At 44.2% G+C, this 24,402-nt stretch overlaps 2 protein-coding genes across 2 annotated transcripts; one reads left to right on the top strand and one right to left on the bottom strand.

The window, feature by feature from the left end:
• The first annotated feature begins 3,309 nt into the window (after positions 1-3,309).
• epgn (epithelial mitogen homolog (mouse)) lies at positions 3,310-6,315 on the top strand. The gene is made up of 5 exons (XM_077003259.1): positions 3,310-3,468; positions 3,957-4,091; positions 4,288-4,405; positions 4,546-4,698; positions 4,872-6,315. The coding sequence occupies exons 1-5, from the start codon at positions 3,435-3,437 to the stop codon at positions 4,924-4,926; spliced, it is 495 nt and encodes a 164-aa protein (XP_076859374.1). The 5' UTR covers positions 3,310-3,434; the 3' UTR covers positions 4,927-6,315.
• A 4,555-nt stretch (positions 6,316-10,870) lies between these two features.
• LOC143511644 (Rieske domain-containing protein) lies at positions 10,871-13,814 on the bottom strand. Its single transcript, XM_077001226.1, has 4 exons — positions 13,693-13,814; positions 13,281-13,474; positions 13,019-13,053; positions 10,871-12,933 (listed from the first exon to the last, which is right to left on the bottom strand). The coding sequence occupies exons 2-4, from the start codon at positions 13,435-13,437 to the stop codon at positions 12,652-12,654; spliced, it is 474 nt and encodes a 157-aa protein (XP_076857341.1). The 5' UTR covers positions 13,438-13,474; positions 13,693-13,814; the 3' UTR covers positions 10,871-12,651.
• Between the last annotated feature and the right edge of the window lie 10,588 nt (positions 13,815-24,402).

Here is a 24,402-nt window from a genome sequence, read left to right as displayed (position 1 = left end):
ATCCACGTAGGAGATCTCAGCCACTTGAAAGTTCCGCTTCTGTTTCCCTCCCTGGCCGTTACTGTATTTCATTGAGACAATAAGTTTCAACCACACAACCAGAGATTGCGAAATCTCACACAGCAGATGCGGTAGAGGCAACGTCAGAGCTCACGTCAGATAAAGTTTGGGAGAAGGTGGCATGCAGTCCTGGCCGTCCGCCAGCCAAAAACAGACTCCACGGCAGCACAGTAATTGTGCCATTAACCTTCTTGTGCTCCAGTGTTGTTTACTGTCCTCAGCATAAATAAGGGCATGATTGCCTTGTGGCCAGTCAGCAGCAGGTGATTTCAGGTGAAAGCAGTCTTGTTTTCCCAAGCCTGTTTGCAATACTGCAGAATTAAGCCTCAATCTCAACAACCTTCTGGTGGTAGCAAATTGTAGCAGGATGTGTTCTGTTGCCACATAGACCACATAACGTTTAACAGGTGAATGATATATAGTCGTTTATTTTAACCGTGTGAGTATGTGTGTGTGGGTGTGACAGTGTGTGTTTGTGTGTGTGAGATCCAGTATCTCTCATATTATCTTATCATCTATCATATTATAAGTGTCTCTGTCATAGGACTGGTCCATTTCTGTCTCTTGTTTCGCAGAGTAATGATCACAAAGTGCAGGATGTCCGTCTTTCATCAGAATACTGTTGCAAGACTATCAGCAGTGTGTGCAATGTGCACCAATCCTCATATGCACACATAAATGCCTTTAAAAACACAAAACTCTAAAACACACCCTTCAAAACACAAAATGCCTAATAAACACCCTTAGAAACACACACATGCTGATATACACCCTTAAAACACATAACACAACTGTAGTATAGTAGTATAAGTGAAGTGTATGTAAAATGCGTAAAGTGAATGTAAAGTACAGCATCTGACACATACAGTAGTATAAGTGAAGCGTGTGTAAAGCAAAGCATTTGACACATACAGTAGTATAAGTGAAGTGTGTGTAAAGTACAGCATCCGACACATACAGTAGTATAAGTGAAGCATGTGTAAAGTAAAGCATCCGACACATACAGTAGTATAAGTGAAGCGTGTGTAAAGTACAGCATCCGACACATACAGTAGTATAAGTGAAGCGTGTGTAAAGTACAGCATCCGACACATACAGTAGTATAAGTGAAGCATGTGTAAAGTACAGCATCCGACACATACAGTAGTATAAGTGAAGCGTGTGTAAAGTAAAGCCTCTGACACATACAGTAGTATAAGTGAAGCATGTGTAAAGTACAGCATCCGACACATACAGTAGTATAAGTGAAGCGTGTGTAAAGTACAGCATCTGACACAGTAGTATAAGTGAAGTGTGTGTAAAGTACAGCATCTGACTCATACAGTAGTATAAGTGAAGCATGTGTAAAGTACAGCATCCGACACATACAGTAGTATAAGTGAAGCGTGTGTAAAGTACAGCATCCGACACATACAGTAGTATAAGTGAAGCGTGTGTAAAGTACAGCATCTGACACAGTAGTATAAGTGAAGTGTGTGTAAAGTACAGCATCTGACACATACAGTAGTATAAGTGAAGCGTGTGTAAAGTAAAGCTTCTGACACATACAGTAGTATAAGTGAAGCGTGTGTAAAGTACAGCATCTGACACATACAGTAGTATAAGTGAAGCATGTGTAAAGTACAGCATCTGACACATACAGTAGTATAAGTGAAGCGTGTGTAAAGTACAGCATCTGACACACAGTAGTATAAGTGAAGCATGTGTAAAGTACAGCATCTGACTCATACAGTAGTATAAGTGAAGCATGTGTAAAGTACAGCATCCAACACATACAGTAGTATAAGTGAAGCGTGTGTAAAGTACAGCATCCGACACATACAGTAGTATAAGTGAAGTGTGTGTAAAGTACAGCATCTGACACATACAGTAGTATAAGTGAAGTGTGTGTAAAGTACAGCATCTGACACACAGTAGTATAAGTGAAGTGTGTGTAAAGTACAGCATCTGACACATACAGTAGTATAAGTGAAGTGTGTGTAAAGTACAGCATCTGACACATACAGTAGTATAAGTGAAGTGTGTGTAAAGTACAGCATCTGACACATACAGTAGTATAAGTGAAGTGTGTGTAAAGTACAGCATCTGACACATACAGTAGTATAAGTGAAGTGTGTGTAAAGTATAGCATCTGACACATACAGTAGTATAAGTGAGGTGTGTGTAAAGTACAGCATCTGACACATACAGTAGTATAAGTGAAGTGTGTGTAAAGTATAGCATCTGACACATACAGTAGTATAAGTGAAGTGTGTGTAAAGTACAGCATCCGACACATACAGTAGTATAAGTGAAGTGTGTGTAAAGTACAGCATCTGACACACAGTAGTATAAGTGAAGTGTGTGTAAAGTATAGCATCTGACACATACAGTAGTATAAGTGAAGTGTGTGTAAAGTACAGCATCTGACACACAGTAGTATAAGTGAAGTGTGTGTAAAGTACAGCATCCGACACATACAGTAGTATAAGTGAAGTGTGTGTAAAGTACAGCATCTGACACTTTTTTGTTTTTTTTTCCTTGATTATGTGCCTTGCAGTCACAATGACAGTTAAAGGCCTAGGTGGGTGTGGTCCCTCAAGCCTCCTAAATGTGCATACTCACTTTACCAGAAAGATACTGTAGTATTTACTACCTCACAGATACTGTAACATCTTAATGTATAAACTAAACTGAAGAATATTGTTGAATAACTACATTGAATAATACCTGTTAAAGAACTACACTGACGAATACCTGCTAAAAACTACACTGAGGGACACCTGTTGAAGACCTACACTGACGTGGAGTATGTGAAATGTGTCTAAATGGTGCATTAGGAGCCCTTTAGCTGTGTATGGTGTTATTTGAGTTAGTTATTGAAACAATTATTATTGTTATTTTGTCCCATTGGGTTGCAGTGAAACATCAGGTGTGATCAAACAATAAGTAATAATATTTTCCAGGGAAAATGTTCAGTGCTTCCTGTTTGATGGTGTAATTAAAACAACAATCTGGAACAAGCAAACAAAACAGCCTTTCTGGTTGCTGTGTGGCTCCGTGTCGGTTTGTGCTTAGGAATGTGAGGAATTGAAGGCAGGTTGAGGCAGCGGCCCGCTTCCCTACCTGGACAGGTGAGCTCTCCCTGATCACACCCACAGCTGCATGTGGGTGCAGGAAGACATCCGTAGCATCCTGCTGCCGTTAGACAAATACTCCCACGCGATTGGCTGTCACTTAGTGACGCACCACAGTGGTCCTGAAAATGATATAAATGTCTGAGAAGCAACTGGAGGAGACGTGATTAGGATCAGGAGCAGTAGAAGGAGACGCAGCTGTAAGAAGACCCTGTTTCATCCCGTTTTAACTGACTTCAACACTTCCACGGCTGGAGAATGCCAGAGTCTATGAGAAGACACCTGCTGCAGGGTGAGTAACCTTCTCCTCACACCACAAAACACCAGAACACCTTCGGCCTCCAAGGTATTAAGAATGACTTTGATTACAGATGCTGTTTCAGCCCACATTAGTCACAATGTGATTGAGCAGTAAACTAAAACACAAATTTCTACATTTATCACGCTGTGTCTGAGGGTTTGAGCTTTAAACTAAAACACAAACTTCCACATTTATCACACTTGTCTGAGGGTTTGAGCTGTAAACTAAAACACAAACTTTCACATTTATCATGCTGTGTCTGAGGGTTTGAGCTGTAAACTAAAACACAAACTTTCACATTTATCATGCTGTGTCTGAGGGTTTGAGCAGTAAACTAAAACACAAACTTCCACATTTATCACGCCGTGTCTGAGGGTTTGAGCTTTAAACTAAAACACAAACATCCACATTCATCATACTGTGTCTGAGGGTTTGAGCTGTAAACTAAAACACAAACTGTGTCTGTTTCTCCTCTGCAGTTGTGGTTGTGATGGCCACAGCACTGTTGCTTCACCACACAGGAGAGTCCGTAGAGACAGAGCTGAAAGGACAACTCAACACAACACAGAGTCAGGACAATAACGACCCACAGACAGACGATCTGCTGCCTGTCGGTATGAAACTTTCTCATGGTTCAGACACTGTGCCTGAGGGTGCTCGATACACATCGGTGTGAACTGCTCAAGGAATGGCTGTATGGAAGAATGTGGTAGAAGTCTTTACACATCTGTCCTCTAGTTTGCAGATCGCCTCAAGCAAACATGGTATGTATGTGTGTGCAATACATGTGATCTTATCTTGTGTGTGTAGATGAGGGAGAGAAACCTGAGGTTCTGGCCCTATTCAAACCTTGCACGGAAGAACATGAGGGCTACTGTGTTAATGGCGTGTGCTACTATGCTCCTGACCTGGACAGTCCCAGCTGCAGGTGAGACACACACTCCTTCATGCAGTGATGCGTACCAGAAATCGTCTTCTGTCTAATTCAAATTCCCAATTCAGAAGAAGTGTGAAGATGTGAAGGTATTTGTCCTAATGATCAGACAGTAATATTTCTGTTCTTTCCAGGTGTAAGTTGGCGTTCATGGGGTCGCGGTGTGAACAGATGCAGATGAAGACTTATAGGCTGTCAACTCCGGAGGAGCTGATCGGTGTCATCTGTGGAACCCTCCTCCTCATCATCTGCATCGCTCTGCTGATCTATTGCATCTGGAGGAAAAGGTAATTCATGTTTCTCGTAACATGCTGCTAGTGTAGAGGTTAGACCTCACTGATCCATGTCAACAACACTTCCTCAATCACAATATCATAATCTCATATCATAAATACTCCTCTATGAACATTCGTATTAGCAGTCTTATCTTGAGTTGCATCTCTATGGTTCTTATTGCCAGGATCTTCAAATCTTCTATCCCATACAAGAACAGTGGCCAGAACAACCCTGCCTGATTCACACTGCTATTTAGACTCCAACTGTTTTAAGACCTTTGAAACAATGCCGGCCTTGACTAGGTGTGAAGTTCTCATTCAGCTCCACCATTTTAGCAACAGCCACATATTTCAAGCTGGCTGTGGACTGGGACAGTGCACCTATTGGTACTTCTCTGGGAACATGTCCTTAATTTTTTGCAGATTAGAATGAAAAGGTAATTGTGATAATTTGGTACAGGGGAAAATCACATTAAATCAAATTAATTAATTAATAACATTATTTTAAAATAATTAATTAACAAATTAATTAGTTGTTAAATTATTTCTTAAAACCCATTCAAACTAAACTGCCAGCATCATCCTAAATTCATTGATAAAACACACATTATGAACAAAATACATATTATGAACATCTCATAAACCTCTGGTCTATGGGGCAAGAAAAAACATCCTAGTTGTATTGCCAGCATTTGTTTGTTTTTTGTTTGTTTGTTTTCAAACTGTATTCAACCACTCTGTCAGGACTACTTCCCAGACATGTTGACGCCTTCAGAGTTACACTGTTAAGCCAACAACGTTCATAGAAATATGTTTGAAGCGATGAGAATGAGGTAGATCCTGATATGAGTCATATTCAGGGTGTTGTAATGCTTGGAGACGTAACTGGAACACATCCCTGTCTCTTAATAGACACGTGAAATAATCTCCAACCTTACCTATGGTTGGGATACGTCCACAGCGAACAATGAGGCAAATCATACTGCTGATCGTGAAATGAGCAAACTATCAACAGTAAATAACTGAAACAAATACCTCCAACAAATACCTGCTTGGAGAATATCCTGTTTGTAAGTCAATTAAAAACTGGAGTGGTTTGTCTCGCCTTCAGCAGCTCAAAGCAACTGGGCCTAATTAAAACCACACTGACCACTGCAATAAAAACAGGTCTTTAATTTTAGAGTCCTATTGACTTAAAGGATATGGTTAGAGTGATGTTATTCAACTGACTGTATTCTAGCTTGCCGAAGAAACCTTAAAACCTGAACAATAGAAATTGCTTGACATCTAAAAAAATGTCCCAGAAACATCTAACAGGTATCAGATGTGATTCTGGGTGTTTGTCCCCATTTAATATATAACGTGTCATAAGCGTGTTTCATGTTTCCCTCCCTACAGAGTATGGAGGGTAACATGTGTGATCATATTTACTGATTTTCAGTATTCATAGTAAATTATGTCTTTATCTATTTGTATGTGATATTTATTAAGTTTATTTGTAAATTCTTAAGAAATCCCCCTACTGCAGCGTCTTTCTGTGTGCTGTCCGGTTCTCCACACTGATATGGGCATGTTAAGGCAGTTTGCATCCAGACTGTTCCAAAATAAATTTAAATATACAAATGTGAACATCTCTGTGTATTTGTTAATCTGTTAATCATGTGTTTTTCACATGGTTTTGAATTTAAATAATAAATTGCTGAATTTTCAGTAAAATCAAAGATTAATGTGTATGCTGCTTTTAAAAAGTAGATAGTAAGATACTAAATAACCAGTGTTCTTAGGATTAAACACATCTGGATCCAATGTTCTCTATTCAACAAGGACACATGACAGGTGTAAGGAGCACCAATCCAACAACTCGTATTCCACCATTTTTAAAACATCCAGATGGATTTTTACTGGGAGAAAACCAAAGGATGTCCTTCACCCTCAGGGTAAGGGTAAGGGTTTGGGAGAGGGCAAGGGAGATAATAAGGGTTATGGTAAGGGAGAGGGTAAGGGTTATAGTAAGGGTAAGGAGAGGGTAAGGGTTAGGGTTATGGTAAGGGTAAGGAGAGGGTTAGGGTAAGGGTTATGGTAAGGGTAAGGAGAGGCTAAGGTTTAGGGTAAGGGTAAGGAGAGGGTAAGGGTAAAGGAGGGTAAGGGTTATGGTAAGGGTAAGGGAGAGGGTAAGGGAGAGTGTAAGGGTTATGGTAAGGGTAAGGGAGAGGGTAAGGGTTATGGTAAGGGAGAGTGTAAGGATTATGGTAAGGGAGAGGGTAAGGGTTATGGTAAGGGAGAGGGTAAGGGTTATGGTAAGGGTAAGGGTTATATTAAGGGTATGGAGAGGGTAAGGGTTAGGGTTATGGTAAGGGAGAAGGCAAGGAGAGGGTAATGGTTAGGGTAAGGGTTATGGTAAGGGAGAGGGTAAGGATTATAGTAAGGGTATGGAGAGGGTAAGGTTTAGGGTAAGGGTAAGGAGAGGGTAAGGGTTATGGTAAAGGAGAGGGTAAGGGTTATGGTAAGGGTAAGGGTTATATTAAGGGTATGGAGAGGGTAAGGGTTAGGGTTATGGTAAGGGAGAAGGCAAGGAGAGGGTAATGGTTAGGGTAAGGGTTATGGTAAGGGAGAGGGTAAGGATTATAGTAAGGGTATGGAGAGGGTAAGGTTTAGGGTAAGGGTAAAGGAGAGGCTAAGGGTTATGGTAAGGGTAAGGGAGAGGGTAAGGGAGAGAGTAACGGTTATGGTGAGGGTAAAGGACAGGGTTAGGTTAAGGGTTAGGTTAAGGGTTAGGGTTAAGGTTAGAGTAAGGGTTAAGAGGGTTATTTGGGTTTCGAGTAACTTGGTGTGGTCATCTGGCTGCTTGGGAATATCAGGGCTCTTATAGGATCAGATCATTATGGTTTATGCCCTGTTCCCTCATAATACACCCTGGGGTTTAGAGAACTCATCTAAACCCATCATAGAGTCCAAAGTCACAGATCCATGGCAGTCAGACAATTAGACAGGGAGACATGAGGTAGAAATAGCTGGGCTAATTAACAGAGACTAGACAAGCTGGGGTAATTAACAGAGACTAGACACAGTTGGGGTAATTAACATTATTCAAGTGGATGCAACTTGTCAGACAACTCTGGACCAATTCATCTTCTCTATTAGAAATCATAAAGAAAGTTTATTCAATCTGAGCAAAAGAAAAAAAACTTCTGAATTTAAACTTCTGAAAATAAAATCACTGCAAGGCGTGATGTTTTGGAGGCTGGATGCAAGAATCAAGATTTCAGATGAAGTATGAATTGTACCCTACAAAGCACACGCTCTGCCAAGGGGACAAAGGGAATATGGTGGTGAACTGAACAGATGGGCAGGGCTTGTGTGAACAGGTGGGTGTGGCCTGGACAAACATGTGGGCGGGGCCTATATGAACAGTTGGGCAGGGCCTGGGTCAAATGGAGTATTTTTGTGATATTGTTTTTACATTTTTGTGATGTCTGTTTAACAGTCTTCATTAGTATTCATTATTCTGCACTCATTAAAAGGATTTACACCACAAAATATAACTCCTAACAATGACTTTTGTTCCATGTTTTAATGATGTAGCACTACACTTAAGCTGATGTGACCTGCAAATAAACACTACATGAGCATCTGCTGAAGGTTTGCTTGTATGGGCCCCTACTGACTTCAAAGAAATCAAATTACACTGTGAAGTTATCAGGGAAAGCCTCACAGGGCTGTAGCTAATATATCACAATTAAATATGGATGAAAAAACATTTTATTGTTATTACTCAAGCGTTTGTAGTGTGTGTTTGTAAGTAGTTTGCGTGTGTTTGCACTCTGTGTGAGTAGTGTGTTATAGTGTGTGTGTAAGTGTGTTAGAGTAAGTGTGCAACCATTACCCACCCAGTTTTACTACTGCCGGCAGCTGAATATGTTCCTTCTCTTTGCTATGTGCATCTTCTTATCTCAGGAAAGTAGAGGCTTGTACCAGCACTTAGGTGTTTGTGCATGCATTAGTGTGTGTGTGTGTGTGTGTATGTGTGTGTGTGTGTGCGCAAGTGTGTGTTTCACTGCCTGCTGGATGAGCCCCCTGTTGTTATGAGTGTGTGTGTGTGTGTGTGTGTGTGTGTGTGTGTGTTTGTGTGTGTGTGTGTGTGTGTGTGTGTGTGTGCTAACAGTGCTAGGATGTCCTGACACATGCATATGCCTGCATTCTGACAGGCAGCCAAACCTCGGCTGACAGTCTGCGGTCAGAAGAAACAAGCAGCACATAGTGTTTCAAAAAGATCAAAAAGAACAACGACCCACAGAGCACAGAGATCCACACAGCACAGAGACCTAAAGAGCACAGAGACCCACGAAGAACAAAGACCTACAGAGCACAAAAACCCACAGAGTACAGATACTCTCAGAGCACAGATACCCACAGAACACAAAAACCCACAGAGCACAGAGATCCACATAGCACAGAGACCTACAGGGCAGACAGCCAGAGAACATAGACCCACAGAGCATGGAGACCTACAGAAAACAGGGGCCATAGAGACTTTAGGAAATCTAGAGACTTTAGGAACCAAGTTGTGGGCAATTGTTGGGCAGGACCGGTACACAGTTCTAGGGCTGTTTTCTTCTAGGTCTGCTACTGAATGTGTCCACAGCCCTGTGTAGGGGCTAGACAGGCTCCATCAGACCATTGTAGATAAATCTCTACAGGTCTAGCCTACCCATTCCTGCATACCAAATACACATACCACTGACTCGTTTGAGTGCACACACGCCTACAAAGCTTCTTTGCTATGTGCATGAGAATAATAGGAAACCAGGGTCAATCTACACGCCTCATTACGCTTACACTAATCTGGCACGCAGCCAAGATCCTGGCTTCACCCAGAGTGTTCCAGTGGGATTGAAGGAGTTCTAGAAATGGTTTATTGGTTGAGTTCATGCACCAAAATAATGAGCCAAACCAGTTCGTTAAAATTTTATGTATTATAATGAAGCAATGTTTAGCAGTCTCTGATGTAGAGGGCAAGCCATGGCTTAGTTTAATGTTGGTTTCACAGAACTGAAAAGATAAAAAGATCAAATAGAAAAGGCTGAAAGTTCACGAGTAGCATAAACATATTTGAATATGCTACTTGTTCTCATTACTTCTGAAAAACTGCTTTCTTCTGGGCCGATTTATTCAATAAAACGTGCTGACAAATGTGTCTTGGAATGCACAGGTGGTGTGCTCATCACGTGCCCCAGTCGACGATTGTGCTTATGCTTCTTGCTTGGCATGTTTTCCCAGCTCGCGCGGTGGCAGCGGCGCGAGAGCGGCTGGATTACAACACAAGCACCACGGACTGGCACGTAGTTCCTAATGACCCGAATTACACGAGATACGTTTCCCTGGGCATGTCGAATAGCGCGTTTAGGCAAATGAGCGGTTCCCGCAACAACCTAAAACAGCCGAGCTCAGTGAGACAGAGCAGTCATAACATTTCATAGCACTGCTAGCCTTAAATAGGCATGCCTTCGATTTTCGTGTGAACGATTCGCCTATGCTAAAGGTCAAAATGATGGGCACAACACACGAGGTGTCCTGAAAAACTCTACAATGTTTAACAGCGTCAAAGTTTTCGTCATGGAGATTTAAAAATGCTAAATAAAAACAAGGCTCTGAATGAACCCCATACATCTCAAAAATTCACTTCGAGTGGAAGGAATTCTGGGTGGGTGTCAGTTAGATTAACGCAGATTATTCTAAAAAAATTTTTTGGTCTCAAATGTAAGAGATTAGGGGGCGCTCTTTAAAAAGATGTGGCCTGAACCAACATGAAAGATTTAGAGGTGTTTGTAGGTATACGTGAGCACCTAAGGATCCTTGGATTAAAGGTCATTGTATTTGTTCTTTGGATTAAAGGTCACCGTATCTGTTCTTTGAACTGACTTTCTCTTTTCTGGAGGACGACTGTACAGGAACTGTGTATGGCTTAACCACTACACGAGAATGAGTCATATCTTATTCCCCCTCACCTTTTTAACCAAGACATGAAATGTTTCTGGCACTGTGATTCTGGAATGTGTTATGATGATATCTAGGGTGTGATGGAGCAGATATACCACCCCAGGCTGACACACACACACACACACACACACACACACACACACACACACACACACACACACACACACACACACACACACTCCACTTATGCTCTTCCTCCCACTCAACCCCCTAGCCGTCCTCAGCTACCAGACCCACACACCCTCCTGCGGCCTGAGGCTCTTCTTTTAAGTCCCTCCTCTTTGGATAAGGTGCTGAAAGAGAACTATATTTTGAGAAAGGTACGTGGTGGGTGTTTCTTCCTGATAAGAAAGTGGCACAAGTTACATCAGGAGGAATGTCTGTTTGAAGGCAGGATCAGTGCCTTTAGCAGCTCAATTGTTCTAGTAAAATATGGAGCAATATGATTTGTAAACCACATTTTAATCATTTATATTTAAAATATTTTAGTTTCTATATTTCAAATGCATTACATCAAGAAAATCAAAAGTTTATTCAACTCAACAATGATTATTATATTATTATTAGATGTTATTAGATGTTCATGAGGTCTGTCTACACCAGGGGTGGCCAACCCATCAGAGCCACTTTTTTTTACTGTGTTACAGCAAAGAGCCACATCATAAACACGGGCACACTTGAACATCACCCATCCCTTCCTCTCTCTCAAACACACACATACACACACGTGCACACAGAGACCACTAAATGTCACACACAAACAGTGTGGTAGCAGTCATGGTCTGGTGGTTAGGGAACCAGTCTTGTGACAAGAGGGTCCTGGGTTTGATTCCCAGACCTAAGGCCATGACTGAGGTGCCCTTGAGCAAGGCACCTAACCCTGGGTGCCTGGCTAGGGCTGCCTACTCTGTTAAAAATGTCTGTTCATCTTCATATTTTTGTTTTGCTGTGCACTTTTTCCCTGCCATTTTGAGAGCGAACTTGACAAATAATTTATTGAAATGATCTTGGTCTGACTGGGAAGCAGTGTTTTCATCTCACGCACATGTGCATTTGATGAAAATACCGGGGTGAACTCAAGCTAAGCGAACAGCACATTAAAAAAACAAACACAAACTTCTATAGAACCATAAGTCGTGATATGATTCAGGACTTTGGCACAGTTGGAGGAGGTGGGCCACGGCACGGCGAGGTTGCTCATGCATGCGTGCACGCACACTACCAGTTATGTTATGTACGCAACTGTTGTTTTCTAGGTAAAAAGTGGATAAACTCCGTTATCAACACTCGTTACAATGCCACAGACCTGCGCTCACCTTTAGGAAGAAGAGAACAGACAGCGGCAGTAGTTTTGAAGCCTCCCTCGTCTGTGGTGCCTTATTTGCTGCACCTCGTATGTGGTTTATTCCAAAACGTGTGACAGAAGCGTCTCACCAAACAGACTCAAAGCAGAATCACAATAGCACAGATACTTCATGAGGCTAGTCTGACGTTTTCCACTACGCTGGTTTTAAAAGTATTAGTGGCTCGCTAGACTTGTAAACAAACCGCACAGCACGAAAATGTAGCAGTGTGTCGTCCTCAGAGCTGATGAGGTAACCGGGCCACAGCACAGACCGTTAGTGCAGGTGAGAGCGGACCGGCTGGGGAGCCGTATGAAACCAGGCAAAGAGCCGCAGGTTGGCCACTCCTGGTCTACACAGTGGGTCATATTTCCCTGAATGAAAGTGTCTAGATTCAGTCTTCTGCTCCTTATATGATATTTTATACAGTGCCATAAACTCATGTACAGTATCTGATTCCAGTACAGTCTCTGACTTACCTGGTTTTATACAGCACCATAAAGTTTTTGACTGATACCTTGTGACGTTTGGTCAGGTGTAATATGTCTGTTCTGAACTTCTCAGAGTTGTGATCTATGTTTTAACATACAGCTTGTCTTGTTCAACGATACATTTCCTTGTGATGTCACTTCCTTTTCCCGGACGCTCCTTGAATCAGTGTAGCTCTGTATTTTTCAGTCTGGTAGCGGTCAGATTCGACAGGTGTGGGTGAATCATCCAGAGTGATAAACAAATCCCCATGGACCTCTGTGACCCGGTGGAGTCTCTGCTTCAAGCCCTTGGAGCACCAGACCGGTCTCAGGGGCTTTACGGAGGGGTCGACAGCCTGGTAGATACCCTCCCCCTCCGCCAGAGTGATCTTATACTTGTGCCAGGGGCAAACGATGCACAGCCGCCCATCAAACTCCTTGAAAGAAAAAAAAGAAAGAAACAGACGGTCAATAGGGACTCGTGAGGCGCAGACGACTTATGGAAAGGACTTGTGAATTCACCTCGATATCCCCATCCTGAAGGGGCCCTCCAGAATCTGAGGAAGGGATGCACAATGTCTTTAACGGCTGGGAAATCATTTTGGGATAATGTTTTAAGCTTCAGATGTTTGTGTTGGGGTCCTGTTTCAGGGACAATTATGTGAGAGTAGGGTTGTGATTGAGAAAATAAATTATTACTTAATCAGTTATCATCATAGTTACATATCAGTGACTCATCAGAGCTGAAGTTTTTGTTTCAGGACTGTGAAAAACCAGAACTCACGGTAGCAGCGCACATCCATTGCATAAAACGCCCCCTGGTGGTAAAGCACTAGAATGTCTCTACCGTTGACACTCGTTACCACACGTCTGGCGCGAATGATGTCATCACGTTTTCCTATGAAACATGAGGACGTTTCCTCCTCTTCATTTGAGGACATCGTTGTTAGTTACCAGTTTAAAGCAAATACATGAATCCTGAATGGAGGGAGGTAGGGAGAGAGAGATTTAAGTCCAAACCAATATATATGTCCTCAACCAGAGGTCTGGAGGCTACTGCAGTATCTGAGTTGTACTGCCCTCTTCTGGACAGAGGGCTGTGATACTGTTCATGATCTTCTCGTGTTGTTACAAAATTACGATATTCCTAAGTGATCTACTAAGCTGTACTGAATATTTTGACATCGAGTACTCACACAATGAATACGTTGGGATATTATATATCCAGCGCTTCATGGATGTGTTACGGGTCCTAGAATATTACCAAGAATCTAGACTCAACTCAAGTAGTTAAGCCAGAGAGACCGGCACCCCTCACACAACTTCCGTTTCCGAACGCAAAATATATTTCAAAACAAAAGTGGACCTAATTATCTACCTTTATAAAATTAAATGAATTAATTAGATACTACATACTTTCAGTCAAATCACTTTCATGTACGAATGTTGGAAAGTGTATTTTCCCGTTTCAAAAATATTCTGTAGATTTTTTTTAAATCTGAAACTGGAAGATACAGTGTCGTATACTTACATTCAGTAGACTATCTGTCCAGCAGGTGGTGCTAAACAATATGTTCAGTATACTGTCGACCGAGCAGGTGGAGCACGTATAATCATTATGCATGATTTCCATCAGCTACACGAAGCTTAGAGAGGCTCCTGTGAGCCATAACGACTTTATATCCTGCCCCTGGTACTATGTGGGAGAGAGTGTGGAGGTTAATTATAGGGGAGGTGGAGGTTAATTATAGGGGGAGGTGGAGGTTAATTATAGGGGAGGTGGAGGTTAATTAAAGGGGGAGGTGAAGGTTAATTATAGGAGGAGGTGGAGGTTAATTATAGAGGGAGGTGGAGGATAATTATAGAGAGAGTGTGGAGGTTAATTATAGGGGAAGGTGGAGGTTAATTATAGAGGGAGGTGGAGGATAATTATAGGGGGAGGTGGAGGTTAATTATAGGGGGAGGTGGAGGTTAATTATAGGTGAGGTGGTGGTTAATTATAGGCGAGGTGGAGGTTAATTATAGGGGAGGTGGAGGTTAATTATAGGGGAGGTGGAGGTTAATTATAGGGGAGGTGGTGGTTAATTATAGACGAGGTGGAGGTTAATTATAGGGGAGGTGGAGGTTAATTATAGGGGAGGTGGGGGTTAATTATAGGGGAGGTTGAGGTTAATTAAAGGGGGAGGTGGAGGTTAATTATAGGGGCTAGTGGTGGTTAATTATAGGCAAGGTGGAGGTTAATTATAGGGGAGGTGGAAGTTAATTATAGGGGGAGGTGGAGGATAATTATAGAGAGAGTGTGGAGGTTAATTATAGGGGAAGGTGGAGGTTAATTATAGAGGGAGGTGGAGGATAATTATAGAGAGAGTGTGGAGGTTAATTATAGGGGGAGGTGGAGGTTAATTATAGGGGGAGGTGGAGGTTAATTATAGGGGAAAGTGGTGGTTAATTATAGGTGAGGTGGTGGTTAATTATAGGGGAGGTGGAGGTTAATTATAGGCGAGGTGGAGGTTAATTATAGGGGAAAGTGGTGGTTAATTATAGGTGAGGTGGTGGTTAATTATAGGGGAGGTGGAGGTTAATTATAGGCGAGGTGGAGGTTAATTATAGGGGAGTTGGAGGTTAATTATGGGGAGGTGGAGGTTAATTATAGGGGGAGGTGGAGGTTAATTATAGGGGGAAGTGGAGATTGATGCATTATTCGTAGATAATATAAATATACTCCCGCAAACCGTAGCTATCTCTGATCACTATTTAGTCAAATTTGAGATTCATCTTAACATAAATACCCGCCCGTCTCCTCGGCAGTGTATAAAGCGCTCGATAAATTCATTAACATCAACACAGTTTATTGAAGCCCTCCCTGATTTAACTGCTCTAGCCCACTCGCCATCCTATCCAGGAGAGTTAGACAGTCTAACCAACTACTTAGAGAATACCTGCAGATCAGCTCTAGATATAGTAGCTCCACTCAAATATAAAAAGACTAGATCTAAAAAACTCGCTCCGTGGTACACTGACCAAACTAGAAACTTAAAACAAATAGCACGTAAATTAGAGCGTAAATGGCGATCTACTAAGTTGGAAGTATTCTACTGTGCCTGGAAGGATAGCATCATTGACTACAAACGGGCACTCGCTAAAGCACGCTCAGCATACCTAGCCTCACTGATAGAGAAAAATAAAAACAATCCTAGATTTCTTTTTAATACTATTTCCAAACTTACAAAAAATCAAGCAGGCGCAGAACCTCAGATTCCAGTAAACCTCACTAGTAATGTATTTATAGATTTTTTTGATAATAAAATAGAGAATATTAGACAAAATATAAAACCTTTTATTAGCAATACAACTGGTATGTCATCTGGTTTGGTTGACATCGATTTAAATCGCATACTGGGAGAAAAACTTGATGCTTTTCATCCACTCCCACAAACAGAATTAGAGAAAATAATTTCTTCCTTAAATTATGCTACCTGCACACTAGACTCTGTTCCATCAAAGTTATTAAAAGAGGTATTACCAGCGGTAACTGAACCTCTTCTAACTATAGTTAACTCATCCATTACAATAGGTCACATGCCCAAATCATGTAAATTAGCAGTTATTAAACCTCTGATTAAGAAACCAAATCTTGATCCTACTGTACTATCTAATTATAGACCCATTTCAAACACATCATTTATATCTAAGATCATAGAAAAAGCTGTTGCCCAGCAATTATGCCTATATCTGCATAGGCATCACATATTTGAAAAGTTCCAATCTGGTTTTAGGCCCCATCACAGTACTGAAACAGCATTAGTTAAAGTAACAAATGACCTCCTCCTTGCTTCAGATCAAGGTTATGTATCGCTGTTAGTGCTTCTTGATCTTAGTGCAGCTTTCGACACAATTGATCATAGGATCTTGCTAGAAAGGTTAGAACGCTGGGTTGGAGTCTCTGGCACAGCCCTTTCATGGTTTCATTCTTACTTAACAAATCGCTATCAGTTTGTAGAGCTCAATAATATTCCATCCAAACGTACAAAAGTTAAATATGGGATCCCGCAAGGCTCCATTCTAGGACCACTATTATTTACATTATATATGGTACCATTGGGCACAGTTATAAACAAACATGGTGTCAACTTTCACTGCTATGCAGATGACACTCAACTTTACATATCAGCCAAACCTGATGACAAACTCAGTTTAAGAAAAATTGAGGCCTGTGTAAAAGATATTAAATGCTGGATGTCTCTAAACTTCCTCCAACTTAATGAGGACAAAACAGAAGTTCTTCTTCTGGGCCCTAAGGCCTCAAAACAGAAAATTCCAGATCTAATGCTTAATCTCGCAGGCTACCCCATTACACCTGGCACAGTAGCCAAAAACCTAGGCGTCATACTCGACTCTGACCTATCATTTGATAAATACATAGATAATACTACTAGGATAGCTTTTCTACATCTCCGTAACATTGCTAAATTAAGAAATGCATTATCACAGGATGATGCGGAAAAATTGGTGCACGCCTTTGTTAGCTCTAGATTAGACTACTGCAATGCACTACTGTCAGGATGTTCAAATAGGAATCTAAATAAACTTCAAATAGTTCAAAATGCCGCAGCCAGGGTTCTGACCAGAACTAGAAAATTTCAGCATATCAGTCCAGTCCTATCAGCCCTGCATTGGCTCCCAGTTAAATTCCGTATTGACTTTAAAATTCTTTTATTAACTTATAAAGCATTGCACGGGCTTGCTCCTGAGTACCTTCAGGAACTTATTTCCTATTACGAACCCCCACGCCCACTAAGATCACAGGGTGCTGGTCTTTTATTAGTTCCAAAAATTAATAAGGTAACAGCAGGGGGAAGAGCCTTTTCTTGTAAGGCCCCCCAGCTTTGGAATAATCTTCCTAAATGCGTCCGGGACTCCGACACAGTCACAATCTTTAAGTCTAGGTTGAAAACCCACTTATTTAGTTTAGCGTTTGATAATTAATATCCCCCTTAGATAAAAGTACAGATCCAGGGGTTCATAGACAAAGGGTTTTATGGTAGACTGGGGCGCTGGTGCTGTCGTCCTGTCACTGCTCGTGGTCACTCAAGTTTGTTGACAGTGCAGTGGACGGATGCCATTGTCTCAGAATACCCCCAAGCCTATGTTACCTTCTGGTTCTGCCTTTTTAGCTAGGCTGTAATAATTTAACTAAATGCCGGAGTTGCTGCCACACTCTCTGGAAATGTTTATAATTTTACCTGTCCTGTATATGTCCTCATACAGAGCTAATTTTCCCTGTTTCATTTCTCCACATGGCTGCCCGCCTGTTTGAGGAATAATGAGATGAGGAGACCAGCGATCCATCCTGAGCCAGCCACCTCCTGCCTAACCGGATGCATACATCATGATGGACATTATTACATATTTTTCATTTTCTTTCTCTTCTTTCTGTCTAAATTGTTGTTGTTGTTGTCATGGTGACCGGTGTCGGCCAGAGGAGGATGGGTTCCCCCCCTGAGTCTTGGTTCCTCTCAAGGTTTCTTCCTCATGCAAAAAACTAGGGAGTTTTTCCTTGCCACTGTCGCCCTTGGCTTGCTCACTGGGGGCTAGGACTCGGCACTTGTAAAGCCGCTTTGTGACAACAACTGTTGTAAAAAGCGCTATATAAATAAAATTTGATTTGATTTTGATTTGATTATTCCTAAATGCAGCATAGGAAATGATACTGTGTGTGTGTGTGCGTGCGTGCGTGCGTGCGTGTGTGTGTGTGTGTAAGAAAGTGCAGTGAATGATGTGTCCCTCCAGGGGGAGACAAAGGCCACAGAAGACAGCAGCCTGGTTCCTGTGTGACAGTTCACAGCTTAATCCAGATTGTCCCAATGGTCTACTGGATGCTGCTGGTCTTCCTCCCACCACAACCCTGTCTCATCTGTAGTGATATACATACAGCCTGCTTTGGTTCCTCCCAATCTCCTATGCTCATCCTGTCTTACTCTCCACTAGCCACACCCTCACCGCCCCTCCCCCTTCAGTAGTCACACCCTCACCGCCCCCCCCCCCCCCTTCAGTAGTCACACCCTCACCGCCCCCCCCCCCTCAGTAGTCACACCCTCACCGCCCCTCCCCCTTCAGTAGTCACACCCTCACCGCCCCTCCCCCTTCAGTAGTCACACCCTCACCACCCCCCCCTTCAGTAGTCACACCCTCACCGCCCCCCACTTCAGTAGTCACACCCTCACCGCCCCTCCCCCTTCAGTAGTCACACCCTCACCGCCCCTCCCCCTTCAGTAGTCACACCCTCACCGCCCCCCCCTTCAGTAGTCACACCCTCACCGCCCCCCCCTTCAGTAGTCACACCCTCACCGCCCCCCACTTCAGTAGTCACACCCTCACCGCCCCTCCCCCTTCAGTAATCACACCCTCACCGCCCCTCCCCCTTCAGTAGTCACACCCTCACCGGCCACACCCCTCACTTGTTTCTCTACTTCTCTTCCCTGTTTAAGGCCCACTGTGCCTCTTTGTGTAGTCTCTCATCAAGCATGTGGACATTCCCCCAGAGTCACGGCCTGATCCCTCCCTCCTTCTCCCTGGGAGGCTGTATGAGGGTCCGTTGAATTATTGTTCCCTGGTAAAATCTGTTAGCAGTTGCACCCAAACACTGTGGTTTGTTTTCTGTGTCATGATCAAGAGCCTGTAAACCATTTGCTGCTCAACAAAACCCTTTGCTGCGTGTGTGTTTTGCCAACAAACACACACACACACACACACACACACACACACACACACACACACACACACACACACACACACATCATCATCATCATCATTACTCATACAAACATATATACATACAAACTCACATGCACATATATACATCACCACTGCTCACACACACATGCATACACACACACACAGACAAATATACAAATACGCACTAAATGGGAGACCTGTGGTGTCTGTGGTGTGGCCTGCAGGTGTTTCGTGAGAACATTAGTCTGGGATGACCCCCCCCCACAATATCCACAACACCCCCCCCCCCCCCCCCCACATACCTACAGCACCGCCCACATACCCACAGCACCGCCCACATAGCCACAGCAACGCCTACATTCCCACAGCACCACCCACATACCAACAGCACCGCCCACATACCAACAGCACCGCCCACATTCCCACAGCACCGCCCACATACCAAAAGCACCCCCCACATACCCACAGCACCGCCCACGTACCCACAGCACCGCCCACGTACCCACAGCACCACCCACGTACCCACAGCACCGCCCACATACCCACAGCAGCGCCCACATAGCCACAGCAACGCCTACATTCCCACAGCACCGCCCACATACCAACAGCACCGCCCACATACCAACAGCACCGCCCACGTACCCACAGCACCACCCACGTACCCACAGCACCACGCACAGACCCACAGCACCACGCACAGACCCACAGCACCACGCACAGACCCACAGCACTGCCTTCCCATCTCCTCACTAATATCGTCTCCCACAGGACTATTCTTCTGCCTGGATTACAATGTTGTTTAAGCTTCAGCACGAGTCCCTGCACACATCCACACAGATCCAGTCCCACACAAGCAACTTCAGATGGTTTCCACACTGGTGATTCACAGAGACAGAATCCATCGCCAACCAGATCAGACACAAGCTGTGTGTGTAGTGTGTGTGTAATGTGTCTGCAGGAGCCTTTAGGCTCTATGACCTCAGTAACGATGGCTAAATTACTAATGATGAGACGTTTAACATTGATGCCATGTACCAGATGTTGGTGAGCTACATGCAACCTAGTCATGGAGACTGTAGGACCATGGGTCGGAGGTGCTTTATGTGTGCAGGAGGTGTGTAGCGTGTGCTGGAGGTGTGTAGCATGTGCTGGAGGTGTGTGGCGTGTGCCGGAGGTGTGTGACGTGTGCCGGAGGTGTGTGGCGTGTGCAGGAGGTGTGTAGCGTGTGGTGGAGGTGTGTGGCGTGTGCAGGAGGTGTGTAGCGTGTGGTGGAGGTGTGTAGTGTGTGCAGGAGGTGTGTAGCGTGTGGTGGAGGTGTGTAGCGTGTGCAGGAGGTGTGTAGCGTGTGCTGGAGGTGTGTGGCGTGTGGTGGAGGTGTATAGCGTGTGGTGGAGGTATGTAGCGTGTGCAGGAGGTGTGTAGCGTGTGCTGGAGGTGTGTAGCGTGTGCAGGAGGTGTGTAGCGTGTGCTGGAGGTGTGTAGCGTGTGCAGGAGGTGTGTGGCGTGTGGTGGAGGTGTGTAGCGTGTGCTGGAGGTATGTAGCGTGTGCTGGAGGTGTGTAGCGTGTGGTGGAGGTGTGTAGCGTGTGCTGGAGGTGTGTAGCGTGTGGTGGAGGTGTGTAGCGTGTGCAGGAGGTGTGTAGCGTGTGCTGGAGGTGTGTAGCGTGTGCTGGAGGTGTGTAGCGTGTGCAGGAGGTGTGTATAGCGTGTGCTGGAGGTGTGTAGCGTGTGGTGGAGGTGTGTGGCATGTGCCGGAGGTGTGTGGCGTGTGCCGGAGGTGTGTAGCGTGTGCAGGAGGTGTGTAGCGTGTGCTGGAGGTGTGTAGCGTGTGCCGGAGGTGTGTGGCGTGTGCCGGAGGTGTGTGGCGTGTGCCGGAGGTGTGTAGCGTGTGCAGGAGGTGTGTAGCGTGTGCTGGAGGTGTGTAGCGTGTGCAGGAGGTGTGTAGCGTGTGCAGGAGGTGTGTGGCGTGTGGTGGAGGTGTGTAGCGTGTGCTGGAGGTATGTAGCGTGTGCTGGAGGTGTGTAGCGTGTGCTGGAGGTGTGTAGCGTGTGGTGGAGGTGTGTAGCGTGTGCAGGAGGTGTGTAACGTGTGGTGGAGGTGTGTAGCGTGTGCAGGAGGTGTGTAGCGTGTGGTGGAGGTGTGTGGTGTGTGCAGGAGGTGTGTGGCGTGTGCAGGAGGTGTGTGGCGTGTGCAGGAGGTGAGTAGCGTGTGCAGGAGGTGTGTGGCGTGTGGTGGAGGTGTGTGGCGTGTGCAGGAGGTGTGTAGCGTGTGGTGGAGGTGTGTAGTGTGTGCAGGAGGTGTGTAGCGTGTGGTGGAGGTGTGTAGCGTGTGGTGGAGGTGTGTAGCGTGTGCTGGAGGTGTGTGGCGTGTGGTGGAGGTGTGTGGCGTGTGCAGGAGGTGTGTAGCGTGTGGTGGAGGTGTGTAGTGTGTGCAGGAGGTGTGTAGCGTGTGGTGGAGGTGTGTAGCGTGTGCAAGAGGTGTGTAGCGTGTGCTGGAGGTGTGTGGCGTGTGGTGGAGGTGTGTAGCGTGTGGTGGAGGTATGTAGCGTGTGCAGGAGGTGTGTAGCGTGTGCTGGAGGTGTGTAGCGTGTGCAGGAGGTGTGTAGCGTGTGCTGGAGGTGTGTAGCGTGTGCAGGAGGTGTGTGGCGTGTGGTGGAGGTGTGTAGCGTGTGCTGGAGGTATGTAGCCTGTGCTGGAGGTGTGTAGCGTGTGGTGGAGGTGTGTAGCGTGTGCTGGAGGTGTGTAGCGTGTGGTGGAGGTGTGTAGCGTGTGCTGGAGGTGTGTAGCGTGTGCTGGAGGTGTGTAGCGTGTGGTGGAGGTGTGTAGCGTGTGCAGGAGGTGTGTATAGCGTGTGCTGGAGGTGTGTAGCGTGTGGTGGAGGAGTGTGGCATGTGCCGGAGGTGTGTGGCGTGTGCCGGAGGTGTGTAGCGTGTGCTGGAGGTGTGTGGCGTGTGGTGGAGGTGTGTAGCGTATGCCGGAGGTGTGTAGCGTGTGGTGGAGGTGTGTAGCGTGTGCAGGAGGTGTGAGCGTCTGTGTGCACTTATTGGACAGCACCGTGGAGCAGACACAGGAGATCCAGCCAGGAGGGCATGTGCAGCTCTCTCTCCTCGGGGAGGATGACGCGTGTCCGGATGAGAAGCCGAGCCAATCTCATCTCACACATCATCACGGCTCGCACAGTCTCTTCCAAAAGGCATTCTCTTACAGATTACTGATGAATGATAAATGAATCTAACGTCATACAAAAGGATTACTGTGATATCATACAAAGGATTACTGTGTTATCAAAGGATTGCTGTGTTAAAGTAACATAATCTGATTACTCTGCCTTTCTTTTAGAGGACTTAACCCTTTAACCACCAGAGGTTCAGACCACTGTTGGCCATCACCCAGCTCCTCTGGCTCCTGGATCTTCTCAGTACAGACTCAAACACAGCTCAGAGGAAGTGTAACGTTGTCCATAGCCTAAACACCAAAGCCATTCGCCAGCATAGCTGAGATCGCCCTCTGCTGGCAGTGTTCAGCTCCACCAGTGAAAACACCTCAGTCAGGAGTACAGGAGAAGGATGCTTAGCCACCACTGAGAAGTTAATATGCTGCCTAACCACACTAGTATGCAGACTCTATTTTCTGATTTTGTTGAAGATAGTACTCGTGTTAGAGTGTGTTGCATTCTGACCAGAAGATGGCACATCTCCAAGCGAGTGTTTTCACGATCAACACAGCTATTAACTCACAATACAATACAGCTCACAACACACGTCTGTTTCACAGTAAAAGACCGAACACACACCCAGAGTAGGATAAGACTGTGTGGCAAATGTTCCTCACCTTTAAACCAACACAGCCTGTGTGGTAAACATTCCTCACCTTTAAATCAACACAGGATGTGTGCCACATGGATCCTCATCTAACTTCACTTCCCCCCACCTCACCTCCACCTCCCCATTACTTCCTCTTCACCTCACATCCCCCCAGAGGTGGAAAGAGTACTGAAAATTTGTAATTGAGTAAAAGTATCATTACTTTGCCTAAAATCTACTCAGAGTAAAAGTAAAATTACCCATCTCAAAATTTACTTGAGAGTAAAAGTACAAAATTACTTAATTTACAATGTAATTTGAGTAAAAGTTACTTGGTTATTTTCAGTTATTTAATGCATGGATGAATCATGAACCAAATTCAGCAAAAGTTGTTTTAATCAATTTCAAAGTGTATTTAAGTGCATATCCACACTTGCAAAAAGATCAGCTGGGCTCAGGAACATACTTCCTCACAGCACAAGGACAGTCACAACCTGTACCATAAAGTGCAAACAATTTTCAGTCCTACTGTCCAACAGACAACACTATGATAAGAATAAAGAAATTTAAATTACAAATTATTCAAAAAACAAAATGCACACAAAATTAAGTGCCCACAAGATGCCACAAATCAAACTAAAATGCAACAGGATTCCACTACTCACAATAAAATTCCCACAGGATCCCACATCAAAAATTAAAAAATGCTCATAGGATCCCACAATTTAAAATACAGTGCCCACCGGATCCCACTATTCACAATAAAATGCCCACAAATTGCCACAACTCAAAATAAAATATAAAATGACCACAGGATCCTACACCTCAAAATAAAACAAAATGCGCACAGGATTCCACTATTTAAAACACTCACAGGATCCAACTATTCAAAATACAGTGCCCACAGGATTCCACTTTTCACAATAAAATGTCCACAGGATCCTGCAGAACCTGATAGATAAAAGATTTAAAGATAGAACAATCTCATCCTTTTGGAAAAAAGTGCACCAGATCATGACCTGATTACGAGACAATGGAAAGGGCGCGCGCAATGCAAGGCCATACAATTGGCCTTCAGTTCTAGGAAGTTTAAATTTCTGCCTGCATTTAATTTTTTACCATCAATATTTTTTTACTCAGTAATGTGAGGGCATTCAAATGTAGTGAAGTAAAACTACTTGGGTCAAAATGTACTCAAGTAAAAGTAAAAATTACATATTTCAAAAACTACTCAGAAAATTACAAATTACTCATAAAAAGTACTCAATTACAGTAATGTGAGTAAATGTAATTAGTTACTTTCCACCCCTGCATCCCCCTCACCTCACCTCCACATCACCTCATCTCACCTCACTTCCACCTCTCCTTCA

The sequence above is a fragment of the Brachyhypopomus gauderio genome, chromosome 4 (assembly GCF_052324685.1).
Source record: "Brachyhypopomus gauderio isolate BG-103 chromosome 4, BGAUD_0.2, whole genome shotgun sequence".
Classification (NCBI taxonomy): domain Eukaryota; kingdom Metazoa; phylum Chordata; class Actinopteri; order Gymnotiformes; family Hypopomidae; genus Brachyhypopomus; species Brachyhypopomus gauderio.
The sequence above is the reverse complement of the archived record's forward strand: the minus strand, read 5'-3'. Positions and strand labels throughout refer to the sequence as shown.